This window comes from Tasmannia lanceolata, unplaced genomic scaffold (genome assembly GCF_043159265.1).
Source record: "Tasmannia lanceolata isolate RefF3 unplaced genomic scaffold, GAP_Taslan_0.1 ptg000019l, whole genome shotgun sequence".
NCBI classification, from domain to species: Eukaryota; Viridiplantae; Streptophyta; class Magnoliopsida; order Canellales; family Winteraceae; genus Tasmannia; species Tasmannia lanceolata.
The window spans coordinates 2,463,910-2,490,362 of NW_027518696.1; the positions used below are offsets into that span (position 1 = coordinate 2,463,910).

At 37.4% G+C, this 26,453-nt stretch overlaps 2 protein-coding genes and 1 pseudogene across 6 annotated transcripts; all 3 read right to left on the bottom strand.

Annotated features, from left to right (window-relative positions):
- Positions 1–230: 230 nt before the first annotated feature.
- On the bottom strand, positions 231–1,011 carry LOC143852833 (putative calcium-binding protein CML23 pseudogene; annotated as a pseudogene).
- A 4,152-nt stretch (positions 1,012–5,163) lies between these two features.
- Positions 5,164–15,895, bottom strand: LOC143853130 (putative feruloyl esterase A). Of its 5 annotated transcripts, none has more exons than XM_077362856.1 (11): positions 15,709–15,888; positions 15,369–15,448; positions 12,415–12,518; positions 11,677–11,742; positions 11,473–11,520; positions 11,040–11,107; positions 10,538–10,610; positions 10,277–10,438; positions 7,642–7,836; positions 5,723–5,811; positions 5,164–5,645 (listed from the first exon to the last, which is right to left on the bottom strand). In XM_077362856.1, exons 2-11 carry the CDS (start codon positions 15,433–15,435, stop codon positions 5,435–5,437), a joined length of 1,083 nt encoding a protein of 360 aa, XP_077218971.1. In that variant the 5' UTR covers positions 15,436–15,448; positions 15,709–15,888; the 3' UTR covers positions 5,164–5,434. The 5 variants fall into 5 exon arrangements, with proteins under 5 accessions (XP_077218971.1, XP_077218970.1, XP_077218974.1 ...); XM_077362855.1 differs by having other exon boundaries at positions 15,369–15,438; positions 15,709–15,886; XM_077362859.1 differs by having other exon boundaries at positions 12,415–12,494; positions 15,709–15,885.
- A 2,081-nt stretch (positions 15,896–17,976) lies between these two features.
- On the bottom strand, positions 17,977–20,288 carry LOC143852199 (uncharacterized). Its single transcript, XM_077361578.1, has 3 exons — positions 19,646–20,288; positions 18,577–18,692; positions 17,977–18,314 (listed from the first exon to the last, which is right to left on the bottom strand). Exons 1-3 carry the CDS (start codon positions 20,136–20,138, stop codon positions 18,264–18,266), a joined length of 660 nt encoding a protein of 219 aa, XP_077217693.1. The 5' UTR covers positions 20,139–20,288; the 3' UTR covers positions 17,977–18,263.
- Positions 20,289–26,453: the final 6,165 nt, after the last annotated feature.

Here is a 26,453-nt window from a genome sequence, read left to right on the forward strand (position 1 = left end):
TCAATTTATTTCTGTTTTGGATGATTGATTTGACCTTACTCCCAAGCACAAGGACTTTCTTTCCTAGTTTATGCAAATGAAGTGCTCTCCAAATTTCAGAGAAAAATCATGGAGCAGATATTTTCTGGTGCCTGTTCGATGAATTGAAGACATGATTTATTGTTGACTGATTGTATCTAATGTTGGCAAGTTGGAGTTATATAGAACATTAAACTACTCAAGCAAAGCTATTAGAAAACAAAACATGGCATGTTCATTAAAAAATATTTACTTAACAATTCAGAAACATCAATTACAATGTTTTGAGCATGGTCAAGACTCATCAAGACTACTTATATATATCGCCAAATCAAGCTGATGATTTGGTCATCATTTGTATAAACTCCTCGAAATTCACGGCCCCATCGCCGTTCTTATCAATTCCCTTAATCATTTTCTTACAGTCAGCTAATGATGTCTTCTCTCCCATCGAGCGTAAAACATGATGGAGCTCCTGAGCAGTGATCAACCCATTTTTGTCACGATCAAATACGGTGAAAGCATTCCTCAAATCCTCAATACATTTCTCCGAATCTGTCTCCGCCGTGTTCACCGCCATGAATTCTTCCAAACTTATGTACCCATCTCCATCCAAATCCGCGGCCTTCATCATGGATTCCACCTCTTCTTTCGAACACGAGCTTCCGAGACATCGGAGCATCGATTCGAGCTCCGATAATGAGATCTTTGAATCCCCGTTGGCATCGAATTTGTCGAATACCTGACGGAGGTCACCGGAATCTTGGATTCGGAGCGCGGAAGAGTAGTGAGGAGAGTGTGAATTGCCGCCGGAAGTTGAGGATTCCGGTGAGGATTTTGGGCTGTTTTTAGATGTTTTATCCCTCTTGAAAAAATTCCTTCCCATTTTTGTTCCTAGAGATTTTGAGACGGTATTAACGAAATGAAACTGAAAACTGAATTTGGAAATCCCGAGGAAACTCTTGATTTGTCGTATAGATTTGCTTTGATAGGGGAAGGGATATCATTTTATAGAAGCAGAGGATGCCACGTGTATTAACGCGTGTGGGTTGACGGGAGTGGGACCCACTTATAGTTGGCCGGTGTTATGTCGAGCTCTCTTTCTTGAATGCACACACATGTCAGTTGGTGGAAGCCCTTGGTTGGTATAGACGGACTTATCGTAGTCGTACACGTGTCAAGGAGCACTTTGTGTGGTTTTAGTTTCCGCTACGTTTCAAATCGAATCAACTTTCCTTCTTGTGGAGGGAATTTATACTGACGCGTTAATGGATTTGCACGTATCGAATCTTTACACGTGTCTATTACTTTTCCATTTTCCATCGGCAACTGATATTTGCACAACCATGTTTTGACTGATAATGGCTCAAACTCGCCTTTTATTTTTTTGGGGATTTATCCTGCTGTCTAAAGTTTTACAAAAGGAAAAGACAAGGTGAGTTTGTGCCAATATCAAAACATGGTAGTGTAAATATCAGTAGCCTTTTCATTTCGTAACTAAGGAGAGCCTGAGATGAGATGAGAATATAATATCGTAAAGTTCCCTGGTAACTTACCGTGAGGACTCAGCCCTTTGCTAGCGTAGAAACTAAGCACGCAAGGAATGATATATGCCTACCAAAAAAAAAAGGAATCTTGTATATGCCTTGATGAATAGTACACCATATGGTTCAATTATTCGGTCCACTTATTTACACCCAATTCCTGGTGTAAATACTTACGAAAAATAATCCGACCTAATATCTGTTACGTGCATAATCGGCCGTAACAGAATTAAACAACAAGAAAATAAAAAAGATGGGGGAGAGGTTGATTCGAGGCAACCGGACCTCCTAATAGCTCGATTCGAGAGGTACCATGGCTCTCCTACAAAGTTTCCTTTGCTTTAAAATTCTCTTCTTCTCCTCTTTTCATTGAATTGCTACTACATAAATACAAGCAAGAGGGAGTGTCACATCACAAGCACACTTGCCTACTAACAAGACACATCACAAGTAACTAACTCCCACCGCCCTAAACACATTAGCCATAACTAATGGTCGTTACACTAAAACACATACCCACTACTATGCACTAACTAACCCCATATACAACATAAGAAAATACACATAACAATACCGTAAATCCTAACAACTAAAATCTGGTGGATCACGTGTAGGATTGTACATGGCACGTTCATGCCAACATAGCTACTCGAAGTATCGAACCAATTAGATAAGGGCCCATGGATCTAGACATTTAGTGGTCTCCACATGCTAACACCATTTCATTAAGAATCAAAGGGCTTTTAATATACCTTTTATAATGAAGATTCAGCTCCAAATGTGATAAGACCTAATTAAAAATCATATGGTTATTAATAGTAATCAAGTTGGGTAGCATTTACAAGATGGCTTGGTTGGGTGTTAATAAGATATACCCGATTTTATGGTATATACTATTTGTATATTATGTTGGAGGGACAAAGATGCCCCAAAATTATTATTATTTTTAATATAATAAAAATAATTATATAATAAGAACTTTTTGTATTATACCTTTTTTTGGTGGGAGCCGAATGGTTTTGTGTAGTCGTGGTGCTCACCTTTTGGATCACATCCTTGACTTTGTGCCTTTGGATCACATATTTTTACTTGCAGAACACAATCTCTCTCTCTCTCTCTCTCTCTCTCTCTCTCTCTCTCTCTCTCTCTCTCTATTTAATGGGATTGAATGTGAATGTCTGATACTATAGCAGGTATTTGTATGTCGATTGTACCCTATTTGGGGTGTCTTTGTATATGAAATTTTAAAAAAAAATCACATATTTACCGGCGTTCACTAAAACCATTGGTGATTGTCATATATAGCGACGTTTAAACATGGTTTTAAATTTCGACCGGGACCGAAACCGAAACGTACCGAAACCAAAATTCTCGAAATTTACCATTTCGGAAATTTCGTCAAAATTTGTGTTAAAATAATAATATTTTATTCCGTTACATAGTTTCAAACGTAATTACAAAAATTTAAGGTGAAATTTCAGTAATCGGTCGAAATCTCGTCCCAAAAAATAGCCGTTTCAAGATCTAATACCAAATTTCAGGATTTTGGCTAAAATTTCGGTTTCGGATAAGTCGGAAAGTTTAGCCGAAACCGAAATTTAAAACCATGTGTTTAAAGTAAAGCGTCGGTGAATATACATAACTCCAACGGTCACTATACGCCGGTGAAACTTTTTTCTCAGGCGTATTTGAGTTATTGTCTGACGTTTACTGAATGCCGGAGTATATGTAAGCCATTTGCCGGCACTAAACAAACGTCGGTGAATGGCATATTTTTTGGTTTTCGGGACTGTCAGAAACGTCGGTGTAGACGGATTCACCGATTCACCGACGTTTTTCATCGACCGTCGATATAACCCTTTAGGGACGCCATATTTACCAGCGATCGGCATCCCGTCGATGTTAGTGATCCGTATTTTCACCGACGCTCATGAACGCCGGTGAAAGCCCGATCATTGTGTTTCTCATGAATTGGGTAGAGCTACTACATCCCGAAATGAAAGACGAGCTCACTGGGACACCAAAAATGAATCGATCAAAGTAAATTTCAATCAACACGGACGGAGGAAAGAGCAGCAAGGGCTCTCAGGCCTAACTTCTCTAGGTTCACCACTTCCATGGCATGCAACCCACCGATCCTCGCCAACAAACCGTGCATCATACATGCGGCGCTCCATGGCGATTGGATTCAGTGATCTAGTGGATCACCCCACTGGTTTGATGATGATGGGATGATCCTAAACCGTTGATCATAACCAAGAAAAACATAATTTTAAGAATAGTTACAATTGTTTCATTCTCCTAACTGTTTATTAAGAAATTGTTTTGTCAACTTAGGATTATCGGATTATGATCTTACCAAAGCTAATAAGCCGGACTAGTGGTGGCCCACTAGATCAGCAGTAACGATCACCATGAAGTGTCATGTGCACGGTTGACAAAAAATCAATTTAAATAAACAGTGATCATTTGGATGGTTCTGCCAAGGATGCTCCAAAAGTAACATTTTTTGGACCGTCCGGATTAATGGTGACCCTAGATTTTAGGGTCCCATATGAGGAATATGTATGTGCAATCAAGACGATTGAATTTGTAGAATATCATTAGGCGACCCGAATGGTTTTAGTCTCATGCTAATCGGGCATTAATATAAAGAACAAATTCAATGGTTTAGATTTTGTTGGTAGAATCACTGGATAGATCAAGGGCCTAGAATATTTCGAAAGCACAAGGGTGCTTTGAAAAGGAGATTCCTATGGATACTTCAATTGGTAAAAAGTAGGGCTGAAACAGGGTCGGGTTTTTCAAAACCCTAGCCCAACCTTGATCCCATTATCTCGGCCCTGACCCTGAGTCAGGGCCGAAGAACCTCAACCCATGGCCCGCCCTGATTGGCCCTGATTGGGCAGGGCCGGGCCGGCCCAGCCCTAATTGACCCTTGTTCAAATACCTGTTAACTTGTTAAGAGTGGCAAAAATAAAGCAACCACTTATCATATAGAACAAAATGATCAATAAACAGAGAAAGGGAACAAAATAAGACAATATGAATTCAACAACATGACGGGCAACAGAGACAATTAATAATAATAATCTAAAGAAACATTAATCCAAGATAATAGAAAACATTAGCAAAAAAAACATGCATAGATGGTTCAATTCTTTAGTAGAAAACTTAGGATCAGGTCGGGTCGGGTACCCAAGGCATTAACCCAGAACCCGACCCGAGTACCCAAGGCATTAACCCAGAACCCGACCTGAGTCAGGGTCTAAAAAATGAACCTTGACCCGCCCTCAGGGTTGGAAAATCCAGCCCTGACACTGTTCGGGCTCAGGGCTGACGGGCCAAACTTGCACCCCTAGTAAAAAGAGGGTGGTAATTTATATATTGGAACGGATTTCCCCCTATAGGATTATGCGCCCTCTTTTTAATGTAAATTGTGGGCAGACTTTAACGCTTCCTGCCATCAAATCACGTTAAGGGGGGCGCATAATCCTACAGGGGGGTGAAAAAAAAATCATCGCCCTTGCTTTGCTTTTCTTTTCTATTTTATTCATATTAAAAGAAAGAAAAAATAACAGTTCAGTAAACAGCACAACAATAGAAAAATCACAGAATTTAACAATATATTAACCCCCATCTGGATTCATATTGACACCAAGGGGGATGGTACATACATTCCGAACCATCGGATTGAATTAGTTTGTTAATGGTACATACATTCCAATGGCTCGGATTGAACTATATACAGAAATTTCTCAATCCATTGGAAGAATTTTCATGGTCACTGTTACAGAAGGGTTTACACAAGAAACAGGTTCCTGATTTTTCACCCTTGTGGAAATAAATTACTCACTGATCCCCAATCAATACTAAACAGAGTTGTGACTGGTATCTGTTGGTGAATTTAATCTCAAGACTGAAGTGATAGGATCCCTTGACAAGACAAAGTTTCCATTGAGATCCATGTTACCTTTTATCATACTTCTATCCATTACAATCCTGCAAGAACCCCATGTTTCTGCCTGTAGCTCAACACCAAAGTACACTAAATGGTCGGCGATACTGTTGCCAGTCACAGACCTACAAAACCCGCATAGTGAGAAAAGTTGGACAGTGTCGCTTATCATGATGGAAACACGGGGAAGAAAGATTGATACCTGCTACAAGATGGGTCTTCGCCAGAATCATCACAAACCTTCTCAACTGTGTATACTAGGCTTCCGAACCCGATGTTGTAGAGCCAGACCTGAAATTTTGTGGAACAGAATACCAGCTCTTGGAGTGAAATGGATCAAAAGCATGTAAAAAGAAGATGACAAAAAAGACAATGGTGGAATGAAAAGCTGTAAAATACGTAAAAAGACAAATGTAAAATATGTAAAAAGACAAAATGTGAGAGAGTTACAATTGGTAAGAGGATGCATTATTTTACAATGATTTTTACAGCAATTACAGTTCAATTAGATATTTGTCTCAACTAAAGCATACTTAATTGCCCCCCATTCACTCATAAAAGTAGTTCAGTTATGCACAAGGTTTTAAATTTCGGTCCTTGCCGAAACCGAAATTTGGTAAAAGGTCTCAAAATGTCGTTTTTTTAAGCAGAAATTTCGGTAATTTCGGTAATTTCGGTTTAAATTTGGTAAAGGATTAAAATAATATTATTTTATTAATTATTTCGCAGAAATTTCCGAAATTTGGTACATTTCAGAAATTTCGGATTCGGTGCCATTTCGTTTCGGTCGAAATTTAAAACCATGGTTATGCATGTGTGAAATGAGAAATTTGATTTCTAAAGTTATCAAATAAAGGGTTCTTGTACAGTTAATTCTTCTCGAAGTAAACTTGCCTATACCTATGGGCAGTGTATAATAGTTCTCATGCTTGCCTTCTAAAAACTCATCACATCAAGGATTATTGCCATTGAAAGATTCAAAGTCTGTTGTCCACTAAATTTGTGCAACTCTACAATCTTCTAGCATTCTATGGCAATATTTCCAAATTTCGAACAAACAGAACAGCAGTCACTTTTAAGTGTTATGGCATATGTGGTACAATGTAAAGTTTATGTACATAGCAGTAAATAATAGTATTGAAATTCAAGAAAAGGTTTGATCCTAAAGGGAATATGGCAAAACATAACTGATTTAAGTTTATGCACATAGCAGTAAATAATAGTATTGAGATTCAAGAAAAGGTTTGATCTTAACGGGAATATGGCAAAACATAACTGATTTACATTCACGAAACGGTACCATCCATCCTAACAAAGACACAAACAGGTAGCCTAACCTTAAGCTGACATCTCAATTCTCTGGGTAGTGGTAATATAGCCAGCTCTGTCATAAAACTTAACTCTGAAGAATCCACGATTTTTTTTTTTTGGAGAGAGAGAGAGACATAAAAGCACTTTATTAACAAAAACAAAGGAAAGAGGTCCGAGGAAGCACTACAATATAGCAAGGTAAAAAAGGACAATGAAAAAAAAAAAAAACTTTAGTATAAAAGAGACCAAATTTCCAAAACAACATCATACCCTATCCACTCCCCAAGCAAGATCACCTACCATCTCACTGGCACTCAGGATGTACTCGAATAAAGAAACAATTTCTCTAATCACTCTAGTAGCTAATATTTGACCCAGCTTTAACATTGCAGCCCAAGAGATTGTAAATCTCCCTTGAATATGATAGATCATAAAGCTAACAGATAAATTGCAGAGTTAAATCTCAGTTCCTTCTACAATTGATATTTTTATGCGTTCGTCAAAAGTCAATATCGCCTAATGATTTTCCATGGAACAAGGCTACATGCAAAGCTATTCACGAAAGGCATGCAGATTACAGAGCGAAAAACTTCAACTAGCACCCAACTTCTAGAGATGAGAAATAATCGTTTTGTAGCCAAAAAGATCGTTCATTGCCATTTGAAAAAAAATGTATGATCCCAGGCAAAGTCCAATCCAAAGTCAATCTGAGGAAAAAAAAAGCAATCCTAAATATAGTTTTCTTACTTATAGCTCCATATGCTATAAGACATACGGGCTTAATTTAATGTACTACAAGCATAGCTTTACCTCTCTTGGGAAGTGATGATATGTCTTTTGGGGGAAATGCGTATAGTATGGAGGTAAATGTGGCACCATGTCATGCTCATTGGTGACTCGAATTGTATTTGGAACCTGTATGCTGAAGTAAGATGAAAACGCTGAATTGCCAATACGTGGTTGTCCAAATGTTAAAACCTGAACATTTTGCACTCCCTGATTAACCTAGAAACAGGCAATAATAACATTAAATCTCCCTTCAATGTGACGTAACAACCATTTTTTCTGTTCTAAAATCAAAATAATGCTCGTGTCAATTTGTAGAATAGGAAGTTTCATGATAATCAATGAATAACATGTTAATAGTCAAAGAATTGACATCATGAAAAACATGGAATACAAGTAGCTGACAAAAAAAAAACAAGAACCAACTATACAAGGGCATGATAAATTAGAATTTATGTTTCAGGCCAAAACAAAAAAATACAAATGGGAATTGACATTCTTCAGGGACTGAAAATGGTGTTTTGAGGCAACTTGGAAGGCATGAATATCCATGCATGGCTTCAAGACTGTAATGGGTGTGCCTCGCAAGTAGAAGAAACATGAGAGAAAAAAAAGGGTTCCCTCAACCTTAAAGGTGAAACAGAAAAGTTGATAGCATTCCATTTAGAACCCTCATCTCCAATTTTAACAATTTAGAATTTATACCACAGGCAGAAATAAAATAAATCCTATAATTCAATATAACTGATTGTTGCATGATAGGGACTTCAAAAGACTGCGAAAAATCCTATAATCCTATAATTGACAAACCACCTAATTTGTAATTAGTTTCTCCTGCGAAAAATTTGAAACACTCTTGCAACCTTTACATGATAGGGACTTCAAAAGACTATGACCATGTGTCAGTAAGAAAGGTGCACCATTTAAATACAAACCCAAAGGCTTCAATAACTTAACACCCACTTCCTGCTCAGGATTTACAAAAATCCCCAGAATCTAATAAATGGAATATGGTCAAACCAGTTTGAGTTATAAATATAAATATAAATAAATATGTATTATATATATACTAGTAAAAAAACCCGTGCGATGCACGGGCCGACAAAGAACTGTACGGACCACATCATAGGTTGATCCAAACCGTCCATGTATGGAACACAACATCAATAGGTTGTGCCCGTAAAATCATTTCCATAGGCTGATCCTAGCCTTCCAATCTATAGAGGTTTCCATAATTAAAAAAGCATAAAGGAGGTGGTAGGATTGATATTATGTGGCTTTAATGGGTGCCTTTATTAAAAAGCATAAAGGAGGGGGTAGGATTGAAAATATGTGGAATAAGATTGTGCGCTCGACAGCACCAAGCTTAGGTCCGGTCGAGGGCCCAAAACTCATGTGGGCCCCATTGTTAGGATGATCCAAAGCATTTATTTGCAAGGCCCTTACATAAATAGGGTGTGTACAAAAAATCAGCTCCATAGGATCATCCTAACCCATCCAAAAGTGGAGGGCAAAATGGACAGACACCGTTTGCCACAAATCTGCCCATTTTTGCCCTCCACTTTTGGAGGGGTTAGGATGATCCAATGGAGCTGACTTTTTGTACACACCCTATCTATGATGGGGCCTTGCAAATGAATGGTTTGGATCACCACAAAAAATGTGGGACCCATGTGTTTGGGCCCTCGACCGCAAGTAACCTTATATGCGGTCAACCACACACTCCTTTTTCCTCATATATATATATATATATATATATATATATATATATATATATATATATATATAGAGAGAGAGAGAGAGAGAGAGAAGTGTAGCTACACATACGTGTAGCTAACTTAGCTACACCGACGCCTTAGAATACAGTGGACCCCACATTGTTTCGGTGTTGTAAACCATTCATTTGACGGGCCCTCACATAGATAGGGTGTGCCCAAAAAATCAGCTCCATAGGATCATTCCAACCCTACGATTTGTTGAGGCAAAAATGGACGTGTAAAAACCTTCACAAATTTGTCCATTTTTGCCTCCACAGTTTGAACGGTTGGGATCATCCAATGGAGCTGATTTTTTGGGCACACCCTATCAATTTGAGGGCGTATCAAATGAATGGTTTGGATCACCCAAACAATGTGGGCCCACTGTATTTTAAGCCGTCGGTGTAGCTAAGTTTAGGGGTGGTTATTCGGTTAAAACCGAACCGAAAAAACCGAAATTATTTCGGTTTCGCAAAATTCGAACCGAAACCGAAACTGAATTATGAAAAAAAAATGGTTTCATCCCTTATTTCGGTTATTTCGGTTAACCGAATTTTTTTTTTAGATAACCGAAACCGAAACCGAATAACCGAATTTCCCAAAAAACTAACCGAAATGGAGAAAAACGGAACCGAACCGACCAAATCGGTTCGGTTCGGTTCGGTTCTTCGGTTATAACCGAATAATGCTCACCCCTAGCTAAGTTAGCTACACGTATGTGTAGCTTCACTTAACTCATATATATATATATATATATATATATATATATATATATATAACTCACGCAATCACGGCACACTGGACTGCATCATGAAATCTGACCATATCATTCTCACTGTAATCAAGCAAAGCAGATAAATGGATAAATTCTCCAGGTAAATAAAAAGTTCCATGATATTTACAGCAAGATCAAGAGCACAAAAGGAAGCCATTGCCCCTCCCATTGAATGCCCTGTAACCATGATGGCTATATCCCCATATAACTTTTTAGCTCTTTGAACAGCTTGCAGAACCCCAGGACGCACGGTTGTGTTATGGTAAGCAGAATAAAATCCGTGGTGCACCTGCATCCAAAAATTAGCGAATGAGCACCTGCAATGAATAATCATTTCGATATTAGTTCATTAAAGCACAAACGCAAAAGCCCTCCATAAGTTACACACCATCGCATCAGGCATTCCTGGGTAGTTTAAATCAAGCTGTTTCCAGAATAGGTCTTCAATCCAATTCTGTAAGCTGTAGAATGTAGTCATTACAAATAACCAGAACTTACAATCATTAATAATAATAATAATAAATCGATATAGAAAATTATGTCCTTTGCAAATAACCAGAACTTAAAAAAGTTCAGTTTTCTTTGGAAACTAAATTAACAGAATTATTTTTCTATTTTCGTGAGTCATTTTTTCATTATTTTTAACCGATTCCTGTTTCCTTTTTGTACTTTCTGTTTTTTTTTTTAATTATCAAGCAAAAAATATTTTTCCTATTTCAATTTTTGAGCTTTATGTCTTTCCTCCCATTTTTCCCCTTGAAACAAGTAACTTGCCAATTTGAGTGTTCTGCAAGAGCGGCCCTGAGTTTAGCATTCCTCCATATTTATACACACATATATAAGGGTCAGTAGAAGTAAGAAAGAACATGAATAAGCAGGTAAGTCCATGCCTGTGTTCCTGGGTACCCCTAAATGCAATGATAATGGCATTAAGATCTTGATCCACCCCAACAAATGCCTGCATAAATAGTTTACAAAATTATAAGGGCATACGGACAAACAAGGTAAGAATAGAACTTAATAAAATGCCATTGTACTGAAGGTTAACTTTTTTTTTTGGAATAATTAACGGTTTATATAGTTCCTGATGTATATAAAAACTCCGAGTCAACCATCGATTCAGTCTAGGGCCCAAGCGATTCAATCCAAAATCACTTGGACTAAACCGAGGCAATAGAATAGCCTCTTGATCAATCAGTGGCCCACACACATGCCAACTCGGTTTTACCTAGGGTGACTTTGTACAAGTTTTTTAACACTGGATTTAGTAGTAAAGCATGTTCACGTTAATCTTTTATAAACTACTTTGAAATGAGAATGCACCTGTAAGCAGGACCGGACATCAACTATCAGCTCTATTACATCAAACCCCTGTACAATACAGAACAATTATCACGTAACCAACCATTAAGAAGGAAAAAACTATCTTCCAGCCACAAGTAAAATCTCAGAGCACACATATGCTTCACAAACTTATCCTCAGTATGTTAATGAAGAGACGCAAAAATATAACGAAAATAAAATTACCCTAGTCATATCATCGCAACGTGAGCAGGTCCAAGTAATTAGTGCTGTTAGATCTGACATGTACACCTGTGAAACACATAAGCGAGTCACCATGGACACTATAAGTAAATGAATCTTATTAAGAAAACTAAATCTTGCAATGAGACTAAGTTGGCTATTACAATGACAAATATCGCTAAACTTAATTAAACAATCATGACACTAAAATTGAAATGGCAAACGACAGACGAAGAATCTAAGAAGAGTCAATAAGAAACAGCACATCTGAAATTGAGTGATGATTGCCAATTGAAAATTGAACGTGGACCAAAAACTAGAATTTTCTCAAAAGTGTAGCCCCCCCCAGTTAGCAAAACTCCGTTTTTTTGAAAAAAAAATGTGTTTTATTGGTGTGCCGTTTAAAACTTTTGCAACGAATAAAAATCCGTTTTTTTTTAGGCAAACGCTTTAAACACGATTAAAATGCGTTTTAAACACTTTTTTTGGCCAACTTTCCAATTTTACCCCCACCATATTTTGTAAATAACAAAATTCTAAACTCATTTTGTCTTGTTTCCATTTTTTTTACAATGTTTTTTTGAACCAGTACCGTATTAAACTCGAATTTTTGCCGTCCCGTTTTTTTGCAAATCACGTTTCGCTAACTATGCCCCACCCATCCAACAGACACACACACAAAAAAGAAAATAAAAGAAAAGAAAATGACCCGACATGTTAAGAGAATTGTATGAACCTCACCGCAGAAGCATATTCCACAAGTATGGTGGCAAGAGTGTGGTTGTAGATAGGAAAATGATGATCGTGCTTGACCTTAAGCTCTGCAACCATGAAGACACATTTCACTGGAAAAACTTTAGAACCACAATGGAAAAGCCAAAAAGAAAAAAGAGAAAGAAAATCTAGCTTTTTTATTTTGATCTGTCAATAAAGGGAAAAGAAAGTTCTAGAGACATTTAGTTTCATAATTCCTGCACCCTGTTTGTAAGTTTGCATCAAACATAACCCCACAGAAAGATGCCAGTGATTGCATAAGAGAAATTTTTTATTTCAAAATTTATACACCCGTTACAGAAATGGTCAAAGAAGTTTCCAGAAAAAAATATCGAATAGAAAAATGATTAATGTGTATATGTAACTCAAACTATGAATTTGACCTCATATATTTCCCTCCCTATATAGAAGGTTTCTGGATGAAATATGATGACCAAATATTCAACGAGATCAGTTGTTATTTCATCACAACCAAGTCAGAATGGGAGATCTGTAATGCAAGTTGCAGACTAATGCTTTGAAATTATCAGAAGTACGAAGAACTATTAGAATACTAATATAGTTCCCACAAAAAATTCAAAAAAAGAACTGGAAGGAATTAGTTCCAGTTATAGATTACAACTCGGACATCAACACTGAGACAGGAAACTCAGATTTAGTGTTTATTTTATGTACTCTTGGGCAACTTTATTTTGTTTTGAAGATTTAATGACGGGACATGCTGAGTAAGCCTTTTGCTAGCATTGGACTGACGAACTGGCTTCCAACAAGAACAGTAGGCCCAAACATGCAGCCGCAGAATCGCACATATGAGAGTGTCTACACTCACTGCATCGTCTTGTCTCCACTGCCCTCAATTGCAGCCGATTAGAGTATGGCACTTGAATTTTTTCCAAGTTTGCCCCTCAAATAGCTCATCTTCAACTATAAAAGAGCATGCACAACTCATTTTTATGGATTTTCTCAACATCTTAACATCTCTCTTTTACTCAAGACAAGCAGAAGAAACCTTATCATTTTGGCCTCTTAGCTACAAGTAAGCTGGTTTGTAGGTCTCACTACAAATTGGCACCCTCTACTCCCTCACTCTATATACAAATGTTTTAAAACTCCCTCACATCATCGTGGACTCCCCTGAATCAACTCCTTTTTACCTCGGTCACATTCTCTTCCAAGTCCACATTTTGCTCTACAAGGTCAATCAAAACTACTTTGATGCTCACGAGCTGTGACCGCATCATACCAAGTTGACTAGGATCTGCTTGGTCAAGTTTTGACCCTCATCCGCATTTTGAAACACCCTCATCCGTGTTTTGAAACACTGGTACATATACTAGATCCTAGTTTTGAAAAAGAGAGATTCCAATCAACAAGAGAGGTTCTCAAGTCAACGAAGTTCATCATTCGATGAAGCAGAATACTCTTTGTAAGTTTGTAAGTTCATTTTGTAGTACATTTTCCATTTTTTGCCCAGTTCTTTTTGTACATTTCACTTATGTTCCAGTGAGGGTAGATATGAGAGGGTACGATTGAGCCTCTAGCTCAATGGTTAAGGCTTTGTTCTTCAACCCAGAGGTTATCCCAGCTTAACTACCAAAAAAACAGTATAAAACTCCTAAAATTTCTCTGCTCGGATGACCAACTTAAACTAAAATAACTATCCTAAAAACATGCATTGGCTCTTTTAGCCAATAATGCCATCAGGCTTTTCTCTCATTGACCCTATCAAGGTGTACAAGTATACCCACACTTAAATGTGGATGTGGAGTCCCACTCCTGTGATCGAGAATCAGCACCACGATTCTACATATGGCAGTTGTAAAAGTGGGTTGTCCCAACTCATCCCTATTAGTGATACCTTATTGTCTATAGATTACCAAAGCATCAATTCTCCAAATTTTATCTATAACATTTGAGTTTCTACTGTGCTCCTAAAGGTCATAGTCTCTATTCCAATAAAGTCACGAGTCACGACTTGCAACCCCGTATTCCAGGAGAGGTCCAATTGTCGTAGACCCCATCAAAGGAGGTCAAGTGTTCTCAATCCATTAAACAAGACCCACTACCCATATGATTTATATCGCAAAAGGAGACATCCACGACCTTTAAGATGGTCTTAAATCCCATGAAACTACATTCTAAGAATTGCCTTTGATTATAAGTTTGCTGTCCAGCAACGAGTTAAAATTTGCAGTCCCAGTAGTACCGCTCTTATTTCTGCTTCATTTGAATCAGCCTCTCCGTTTCATAACTAAGCCTTGTAAGTTTCTAACACTGCCTATGCCTGCTGGTCCAAGGTTTCGTATTGAACTCCCATCAAAATGAAACTAAAATGTTGTGGTTGTCATCTTGGTTTTGACTCTTATACTCTTCTTTTCCAGCCAACTACCGAATTCCAATTTCGTAGGAATCTCTTTACTTGATAGCCCACTTAGCATTTTAGTTCCCATTGGCCCACTGAGTTACATCAATCTTGATTTCCATAATCAATTTTCCCATCTATAGTTATAGGATGTTCAACTCAACTCAACTCAACTAAGCCTTTGTCCCAAACTAGTTGGGGTCAGCTAATAAATCCTTTAGAAATTTTTTATGAAGAAGGTGAAAGGATCTACCCGGCTCAAATTGACTAAGTCTAAACACTAGTTTGCTTCGTCTACATGGATCATTTTCTTTAAAACCTTAAATTCCTACTAGCGGAGTAACTAAAACTTAATAATGGAATTTACAATAGTTTTTTGCATCTAAGGGAAATTTTACCAATCCAAGTGCCACAGGTTTCATCAATAAACCTTAAAGCCAAAAAAAGAGAGCGAGAGCGACTAGAATTTAGATTCCAAATCAGACCAATGAGCATTATCAAAAGCAGCACAATCCACATTCACAAAAAAAAAAAAAAAATTGAGAACGGGTTTCGTTACCTCTCCCACCGGAGACCGCGAATAAGCAGATAAAAACAGCCACCTTTAACCAGCAAAAACGTTCCATAACCTGTGAAAGACTGAAGCACAAATGTCAAAAAAATAGAAAACTTCAGAGCATAGAAATAGCTTTCTTTTTTGTTTTGGGGTTATTTGAATTCAACCAAAAAAACCCACAAAATCAAGATACTAATAAACACAAATGAAACCATCCTCTCAATACTTAGCCAAATCAATAAAATTGTAACATTAAAAAGGAAAGCGTAATCAGGCAAAATTCTCATGATTCTGATTTCATTGTCATTAAAAAGGCAAAAAGAAAAGGAGGGTTAATTAATACCTTGGTAATTTCTGAGGGTTAGGGTTTAGAAGAAATTAAAACATGCAAACGAGGGCAAAAAAATCTATTTTTTTTCAAAGAGGAGGGTTTGAATCACAAAACTCCCTTTATTTTCTGGTTTTCTACCGCTCGAAGGAAACAGGATTAGTACAGAATTTTATTGATAGGGAGAGAGAAGGGAACCGAATTTACGGAAATATTCTTGGTTTCAATTTTATTTCCGAAATAGTCCTCACGTCTTCGAATTGGAGAACAATTGTCCAAATCTCAATCAATGAAACGACACGTAACTTTTAAATGTGGAAAATCGGAAGATTGCTAGTGTCATTCGCCGGTGTAAAATTAGTTTGTTATCCGAAATGAGAGGGGTATTTCTGTAAATCAGAGTTGAATTGGACACTGTAATGGTGGCTCCCTCTAATCACGAACCTTCATGGTATCCGCATCTACAAGAAAGTATTTAAAAAGTGCAGTTGGGCCCACATTATTAGATGATCCAAACCATTCATTTCTTGTCCCCAAGCTAAATAGGAGGTCGGCCATGAAAATCATCTTCGCAGGATCATCCTAACCCTCCAATCGATAGACACGGATGGCACATTATATAAACCTTTGTGTATCGGAGGGTTAGGATCATCCGATGGAGATGATTTTGGGGACTTGGGCTATTTAAGTTGGGGCCCAACAAATGAATTGTTTAGATCTTTGAATGCTGGGGTTTTGCATTATGATGAATGTCATCGGTATTTCTACAGGCAGAGGAGGATAGAGACGTCTTAGGATCAAAGTCTACAATTTTGAGAAAAAAAGAAAGGAGGAAGCTGTTGTTAATGTGTAAAGAGGCCATTTGTTCGGTTCCATTCTTGGTTACCATGTCATTATTCTTTGTGGTTATACATTTTAGGATTGGTGGGTTAGTTATTGATCATGTGTCATATAAGTAGCTAAATAGGCTAATGATGATTCTAGTAGAATTTGACAGAATTTTATAAGAAAAATTTTAGTGAGAGGCTTGGGTCTAATACAGAGTACTCCTCCGTAGAAGAGTCGAAACAGGAAGATAGTGAAGAAGAGCACCACCAACAAAAGAAAACAGAAGGCTTCCCAAAGGTTCGTAAGTTGAGGAAGAGCCCAAGAATAAGGAAGTTTATCAAGAAGATGGCAGACCTCCTGGATCATAGTAAGCATGGCTTTACCTGAGTATGGGGACCGGCTCTTTGGATCACGTGCCTCCCAAGCCCCACCAACTGCTCGAATCCATCTCGTGTATTCTCTTTTCTCTTGCTTGTTTTAATTTTGTCTTCAAGTATATCATGACCCTGGTTGTTCGGCCCTCTTCCTTAGACATTGCTCTAAGGATTTGGTAGTGATCTTGTTCCTACTTTGTATCATCTTTCTTTATTTAATATACTGGTAAGGGTCCACTTAAACTATCTATCCAAAAAAAAAAAAGTTATGGCCCTTTCGAATTGAACTGTTATGAGGCCCAGTTGTCTCGATTAACCTTTACCTCCATTTTCTACAATTTTCTTTTTTGTTTATTTGTGTCACGGCTTATTAGGCACGTACAATCAAAAGCTGTTAAACTTGGAGAATATCCTAAGTCGACGGTGTAGCTCTGGTCCCACGCCAAACAAGGATCCTGTGTGTGAGACAGTGTACTACAAAAGTCCACAGTTTAGCTTTTCTAGGAGGAGAACCTAACAGAGGCTTGATGAATCAATGGCCTAGGATCGATCATCTTGTCAAGATGCATTTTGTTGCTTATGATTACGGATTTGATCACCTACATGAGACCCAAGTTGGGCTCAGTCAGGGGCGGAGCCGGAGCCACAGAGGCACATATAGCAAGAGAGGGGCCATGGCCCCCCATGACTTAGCAAAATTCCTTTTATGTACATCCATGCTTTAGGTAGTTTAGTGGCCATGGCCCCTCCAATGACCAATGCAGCCAAGTGTTGTAAATATTTCCAGCTCCCCCAAGTGTAAATTCCTGGCTCCGCCCCTGGGCTCAGTAAGTGTATTTCGGGAAGGAGGTAACATCCCTTAATTTCTTTTAGCATTTTGCACGTACAAAAAAGTCGAAGAACTGTCTCCACTATGAAGTTTAGCTACTGAAAGCAAATAATTCGAGGGGCCATTGCAAGTGACCTAAGGACTTTAATATGGAACCCCAAAATAAAAAAAACATCGATCATTTCATAAGCCCTAAGAAGAAATAACATTGTGGTGCAAACCTCTGGGTTCTCCGGTTATTCCAAGAACCTTTTGGAGCTTAATGGGTTTATCTTCATATAAAATAGCTGGATTGCGTCACAGGGTTAGAAGGTATCTTACACTTTGCCATATTAGAATCACAGCCGATTGTGTGATCACCAATGAGACATCTTTAACGTTCTAATACAAAGGCAGAAAATCAAAAACAAAAATAAGTGCTTCTAGTCTAAGTTATGTAAATATGTTTTAACCATATGTAATTCCAATGAAAGTGGCATATAATAAGAACAATTCAAGAGTCTGTTAATCCATCACAGCAGAACAACAGTGTCCATCATTCAATTGGCGCTCAAGATGGCCTCGGTCGATGAATCCATGCTTACTATTTCCTGCACCAACAACAACAATGGTATTTTGGTTAATATTTTCATTAATCAAGGGGTACGATCATCCAATCAGAATGGACTAGACTACTAGTGGGCCCACTAGATGAATGAATCCAATCCATGAGGGTTAAGATGATCCTATAGGTAGAATTTTTGGTGGGGGGGCCGACAAATGAATGGTTTAGATCATCCAAGTAGGTGGGCTCCATTTATATTTTCTGCTATTAAGAAAACCAAGTGAGTAGGAGAAAAAAAAAGAGAGTACCTCAATGGTTTTTCCAACATCAAGAGCTTTGCTGCCTTCAATAGTAGGGTTCGCTTCTGTCTCTTCCACTAAAATCGGCTCTTTCAAATCTACAGACTCCTTGTCGCTTAGATTCTCTGGGTATGAAGCACAACAAAATCAACCTCCAACAAATAGCATTTTACCTAAGATTATTCACATTAATTAGAAAGATGAACAAATATAAATTAGATTAGGACTATAACAAAACCAAACTTAGGACATTGTTAATGTCAAGCATCAATTCTTCCTTAGAAGCCTTTCATAATCAAATTTGCTAGTAGTTTCTATTTTTTTAAGAACATAAATTTTCTACATTGTTACCGTCAAGCATCAATTCTTCATTAGAATCAGTTCATATCCAAATTTGCTAATAGTTTCTTCTTCTTTATTTCAATTTCATAAATTTTCTGTGTTTTCCATAAAACTTTGGACCTGCTTCACCCCTGAATTTCTTTATTTTTTCTTCATGAGATTTTTCACCCCACATCCAAACAACACCTTACAGTTATCCAAAGTTCAAAGACTTCTATGCCAGGGTGATTTAGCTCAAAATTTAGTAATTTTTTGTAATAAAAAAATTAATAAAACTAAAAACCATTTCAATAATTTAGCTTAAATCTATGAAAAACCAGAATCAAATAAACAAATAATAAGGTCCTGTTTAGATGCACTATAAAGCATTTATTTATCATTAGGGATTTGCTAGGGACAATCGCAGAAGGCGTTTCGCGGGCCGGCTGTTGCATGAGAGCAACCATCTCATACGAATTAAATGAATAAGACAAATTATGAGGCTGCTCAGCCGGCCCGCGAAATGCCTTCTGCGATGGTCCCTAGCAAATCCCTTATAATATATAATATAATTCATTAGAACAGGTCACAAATTTTACGAGAGTTTTTTCATCACAAACATGCAAAAATTATATTTTTCAACCTCTCTTCATGCAACATATTATATTTTATAGTCATCTGTAGGAAAAGAATTTCAGAAAAAGACAAAAAAAAGGAGGTGTAGATATCATTTATGTGCTACACGCCTACAACATACCCTCCTCTTTGCATGCTTTATTTTCTCCTTCCTCAACCGATAAAACCTTCCCCTTCTCTTCTCCCTCTTCTCCCTCTTCTCCCTCCCCATGTAAAATTTTTCCACTTTCTCTAGGCTCATAACGCGGAGAATAATATTCAAACCCTTCTCCTAATCCAACCAAACCCTCTTCTCCCTCCTCCTTCCTCGACGAGAAATACCTGTCTGGGGACTCTCTACAAACCACCTTCCCCTTACATTCCCCAAAACACCCCTCATTCTCCTCCGTATTTACGATTATGTCCTTCACGTCCGTTACTAACTGCTGATTCTCGTTCTCAAAACTTCCGTTAACGGTCTCCGTTTCTGACGATCTCTCCACCGTCGATGATGCTTCAGGAATGTTATCTAACGTCCGGGATTTCGCCACCTCGGACGACGCTTTCTTGGGGAGAAAACGGCGTTTAACGGCGTTTCCCGTTGCCACGTCATGTTTCGACCCGCCACATCCCATCTGAAGAATAAAATTGCAGAGAATTGAATGGTTGTGGTATGAGAGAAGAGGAATGGGGAATGAAGAGAAGAGAATTGAATAGAATGGAATTAGAAAGAGAGCGATTTGTTTTTTGTTTTGTATGATTTTTTACTATTTTTGGGGGGAGTTTCTTTTTCTTGTTTCCCTGTCTTCGACTTATTTTGAGTAAGAGACGGTTTCTTTTATTACATAGGAAACAAATTGGTTTTGACATTTTCTATTGGGTGCAGTGGGACAGATGGGACCCACCTTGAGTGAAATCTCAACCGTTAATTTGAGTTGGGTCCCATCTATTTTGCACCATTAGAAGCTGCTGATTTTAGATTATGGAATAGGAATCGATTAAATTAAGAGAAAATGACTAAAAAAAAGGGCTTTGATATGACAATGGCCTGTCAAGGGGAGAGAGTTGTAAATGACCAATGTGGAGTTTTTTTTACGAGAATGCCCTTACTGTACATTTTTCTCTCTCCCTCTCCCTCTCTCTCTCCCCTATCAAATCAAATTCCAGGTGATGATTACTTTCACCCTCTTTTCACCGACTTTTGAATGAGAATGACAAAAAGCAATATTACACCCACTTTTCAGTCTCTTCTCCCTCTCTCTCACTCTCTCCGGCACTCTCTATACCTCTCTCGCCGGCCCTCTCTCTCCCGTCAGTGGCCCAAAAGAGGTCGCTCCCCACACGGAGTTTGTAGGGTTTCTAAGGAAGAAGATAATGGAGTTTGTAGGGTTTAGGAGAGAAATATAGGGTTTTAAAATGGAGTTCGTAGGGTTTAGGAGAGAAATCTAGGCTTTCTAAGGAAGAAGATAATGGAGGATGGGTGGATATGGGAGGAAAAAGAAGAAAAAGAGGGTAGGGTTTTCGGATGGAGGAAAGAAAGAAGGAGAAGGAAAAAATGACAGAAAAACGATTCGGTCCTGGCATTATACGCGACTGGGCCGAATCTCGGAATTCCGAGGAAATATCTTGGAATTCCGTAAGTTGATTTTTCTCATGTCCGAGTTTACTGCTGAATTCCGAAACATTTCTCGGAATTCCGAGATATAATGTTTATGATGGCCGAGTTTACTGCGGAATTCCGAAACATGTCTCGGAATTCCGAGCTTTAATTTTTTTGATGGCCGAGTTTACTGAGGAATTCCGACTAATTTTTCGAAATTCCGACCTCTGATTTCCGAACAATATGTCGGAGTTCCGAGACAATTTTTTTTTCTTACAGCGGCAGGTGTTAAAAGATATGCCATGTTTGTTTAAACCCCTAATTTATTTAGAAAGTTATGGTTTAAATCCCTAAAGTTTGGTTTAAACCCCAATTATGTTTAGAAATTTATGGTTTAAAGCCCTAAAGTTTGGTTTAAACCCCAAATTTGTTTATAAATTTATGGTTTAAAGCCCTAAAGTCTGGTTTGAACCCCAATTTTGTTTATAAATTTATGGTTTAAAGCCCTAGAGTCCCCAATTTTGTTTAGAAATCTATGGTTTAAAGCCCTAGAGTTTGGTTTAAACCCCAATTTTGTTTATAAATTTATGGTTTAAAGCCCTAAAGTTTGGTTTAAACCCTAATTTTGTTTATAAATTTATGGTTTAAAGCCCTAGAGTTTGGTTTAAACCCCAATTTTGTTTAGAAATCTATGGTTTAAAGCCCTAAAGTTTGGTTTAAACCCCAATTATGTTTAGAAATTTATAGTTTAAAGCCCTAAAGTTTGGTTTAAACCCCAATTTTGTTTAGAAATCTATGGTTTAAAGCCCTAAAGTTTGGTTTAAACCCCAAATTTGTTTATAAATTTATGGTTTAAAGCCCTAAAGTTTGGTTTAAACCCCAATTTTGTTTATAAATTTATGGTTTAAAGCCCTAGAGTTTGGTTTAAACCCCAATTTTGTTTACAAATCTATGGTTTAAAGCCCTAAAGTTTGGTTTAAACCCCAATTTTGTTTATAAATTTATGGTTTAAAGCCCTAAAGTTTGGTTTAAACCCCAAATTTGTTTAGAAATTTATGGTTTAAAGCCTTGAAGTTTGGTTTAAACCCCTAATTTATTTAGAAATCTATGGTTTAAGCCCCTAAGTTTTGAAAAACAATTGTTTCAACAATATTTCATAGAAATATTTTGTTAAAACTCCTCTTAAGTTTAGATAACCCCTTATTTGATACAAACAATTCTCATACATTATTGGTTTAAACCAATATTTCCCAATAATGTTTTCCAATTATTCGTTTAAACCATTGATATTCCAAAATGAAACATGTGTTGCAAACTTCATTCATGGAGAGAAATATAGTGAGAGTAAACAATTTTCTTAGGCACAATTCGAACGCCGGAGCTGTTATATAATCAACCATTTTCTGGGTACAACTTCAAGCCTGTACATTATAGGGTATAAAACAGTAATATTTCTCAAAAAGCATATCTACACATAATGGTAGGCCATTCGCATATAACTTCATAATCTTCAGATGAATCCTCACTGGAGCCACGTGTAGTTGACGACCCTGGACTTCACGGATTTGTTTGATAAGGGCTCCCTGGTCACTCCTCAGTGTTTCGATCCCTGTGATCCACTTCAATAAGCGTGGATGTGCATCTGGAGCTGAAGGTGCCCACAAGGTAGTATGCTCGAATAGCCACACCTTGAATGAAGACAAACAGTCTTCAGAGAACAAAAAACCAAACTTACAAAAGACTAATCATGTATATAATATATTTACTCTTTACCTGTAGCACAATAGCGCATCCGGTGATATATCCCGTCTTCCCATTTTTGGAATATGAATCCAATGACTCTACCAGGAAGTCATAGACGGGGTATGCCCAGGCAATCCTTCCCACGGTCTCTGCTCCTAAGTAGGGGAAGAGGCAGGATTTCGTCCTATGATCCATTGGGTCAGCACGGGCAAAAAGCACGGAGCAGCAACACATGTCTCACTGTCGCCTGGATCGATGCAATCTCATCCGATCTGGACTCTACCCTGATAACATCTGCAATCTCACCAAATCTCGCCCAAGCACCGGGAAACCTCCAACCTTCCACCTCCTCTGTGGAATGCCAGTCTATCCGTATTCTATCACCTATAAGGCTTAGGCTCAATGCCAATGCTAAATCCCTGACCTCAAAGGGCACTAATATGCCACCTATTTTAAATGCCCTCGACTTGGGTATCCAAGATCGCACAAGGACGGTGACTATTGCCTTGTGCAATTTCAGACCTTCTAGATTAAGCAAGGCCCCAAATGGGCTGCTCTCTAGCATATCAGTATGTGCTTTCCTCAACTCAAGGAACCTGAAGAAGTCGTGAAACTTGGAGGGGCAGCATCTCGACGTAGCATAAGACGCCTGCAAAACAAACCATTATCAGATATATACAACATTTTCAAAAATACAAGGCTTAAAAGAATAACGGAGGCATTACCATGGTTTGATGAGATGATCAGCAGGTGGAAAAGACGGAATCAAATCCAATAAATCAAATTTGGACCTGTTCAGACAGAATATGGTGAAAAAAAAGTTAACAACTGCTTTAAACCAACTGATTTCTCAAATATTAAGGGTTTAAACCAATGATTTTTCATAAATTATTGGTTTAAACCATTGTTTTTCAAAACTTAGGGGCTGATTTCCGAAAAGGAGTTTAAACAAATGATTTGTCATAAATTATTGATTTAAACCATATATTATTCAAGATTTAGAGTTTAAACCAATAAGGTGTGAGAAATTATTGGTTTAAACCATATATTTTCGATTGTATTGTATCTCAATTAATACCCAGCTATCATAGGGTACCAACCCTAACTTATTGGTTAAAGTCTAAACTGATTTGGACAAATTAAAGGATTTTCTAAACTGATTTTCCAAAATATAGGATTTTCTAAACTGATTTGGGAAAATATAGGGTTTTCTAAACTGATTTTCCAACATATAGGGTTTCTCAATTGATTTGGAAAACTATACGCTTTTCTAAACTGAATTTCTATACCAAACTTTAGGTCTTGGAAGTGTAAACGAATAATTTGTGAAAATTTTGGGGAAAATTAGGGGTTTAAACCAAACTTTGGGGCTTAAACCATAGATTTCTGAAAAATTATGGGTTTAAACCAAACTTTAGGGTTTAAACCAAACGTTAGGTCATTAAACCATACATTTTTAAAAAATTATGGGTTTAAACCAAACTTTAGGGCTTTAAACCATAGATTTAGTAAACAATTAGGGGTTTAAACCAACCTTTAGAGCTTTAAACCAAAGATTTAGTACAAAATTTGGGGTTTAAACCAACCTTTAGGGCTTTAAACCATAGATTTAGTAAAACATTATAGGTTTAAACCAACCTTTACGGCTTTAAACCATAGATTTAGTAAAACATTAGGTGTTTAAACCAACCTTTAGGGCTTTAAACCATAGATTTAGTACAACATTAGGAGTTTAAACCAACCTTTAGGGCTTTAAACCATAGATTTAGTAAAAAATTAGGGGTTTAAACCAACCTTTAAGGCTTTAAACCATAAATTTAGTAAAACATTAGGGGTTTAAACGAACATTTAGGGGTTTAAACCATAGATTTAGTAAAAAATTAGGGGTTTAAACCATAGATTTAGTAAAAAATTAGGGGTTTAAACCAACCTTTAGGACTTTAAACAATAGATTTAGTAAAAATTCAGGGGTTTAACCCAACCTTTAGGGCTTTAAACCATAGATTTAGTAAAACATTAGGGGTTTAAACCAACCTTTACGGCTTTAAACATTAGATTTAGTAAATAATTAGGGCTTTAAACCAACCTTTAGGGCTTTAAACCATAGATTTAGTAAAATATTAGGGGTTTAAACCAACCTTTAGGGGTTTGAACCAACCTTTAGGGCTTTAAACCATATATTTAGTAAAAAATTAGGGGTTTAAATGAACATTTAGGGGTTTAAACCATAGATTTAGTAAAAAATTAGGGGTTTAAACCAACCTTTAGGCCTTTAAACCATAGATTTAGTAAAAACTTAGGGGTTTAAAGCCGTAAACCAACCTTTACGGCTTTAAACCATAGATTTAGTAAAACATTAGGGGTTTAAACCAACCTTTAGGGCTTTAAACCAAAGATTTAGTAAATAATTAGGGGTTTAAACCAACCTTTAGGGCTTTAAACCATAGATTTAGTAAAAATTTAGGGGTTTAAACCAACCTTTAGGGCTTTAAACCATAGATTTAGTAACACATTAGGGGTTTAAACCAACCTTTAGGGCTTTAAACCATAGATTTAGTAAAAAATTAGGGGTTTAAACCAACCTTTAGGGCTTTAAACCAAAGACTTAGTAAATAATTAGGCGTTTAAACCAACCTTTAGGGCTTTAAACCATAGATTTTGTAAAAACTTAGGGGTTTAAACCAACCTTTAGGGCTTTAAACCATAGATTCAGTAACACATTAGGGGTTTAAACCAACCTTTAGGGCTCTAAACAATAGATTTAGTAAAAAATTAGGGGTTTAAACAAACTTTTAGGGCTTTAAACCATAAATTTAGTAAAAAAGTAGGGGTTAAAAATTAGGGGTTTTGAGAAAACTGATTTTCAAACTGATTTTTGTTTTCAAAACCCCTAATTTTTTGTTTCCCTAAAATCCTAAAAATTTGGTTTTCCAAAAATTTGGTTTCCCTAAAATCCTAATTTTTGGTTTCCCTAATTTTTCGAAACCCTAAAATCCCAAAAAACAACTGAGAGGGAGAGAGTACCAACCTATGAGAGAGGGAGAGCGAGAGGGTGCCGTTGAGAGAGAGGGCCGTCGAGAGGTCGAGAGAGAGGGTGCCGTGCCGTCGACGGAGAGGGCCGGAGAGAGAGAGGGTACCGTCGAGAGAGAGGGCCGTCGAGAGGTCGAGAGAGAGGGTGCCGTGCCGTCGACGGAGAGGGCCGGAGAGAGAGAGAGTAAAGAGAGAGAAAGGCCGGAGAGAAAGGCCAGTGATTGTGACAGAGAGAGAGAGAGAGAGAGAGGTGAAAATATCTTTGTGAAAATATCTTTTTACTCATTCCCAAAGTAAAATAATAAATTCAACTGAGGGGTACTTTGGTCTTAAAACACCCAAACAAGTCACTATCACTATATATTAGTCATTTTCAAATCTCCCCTCTGGACACGTCATTATCATAATAAAGGCCTTTTTTTTTGTCATTTTCTCTTAAATTAAATGTCGATTTTTTTGGATTAGGGTTGAGTTTTTACATTCACAAAGAGTTGGGTTTGGAGCTGTTCAGCACCGGGATAGAAATCTTTGGATAAGTTGTAATTGGGATCGGCTATCCTTCCCTTTTTCATCAATT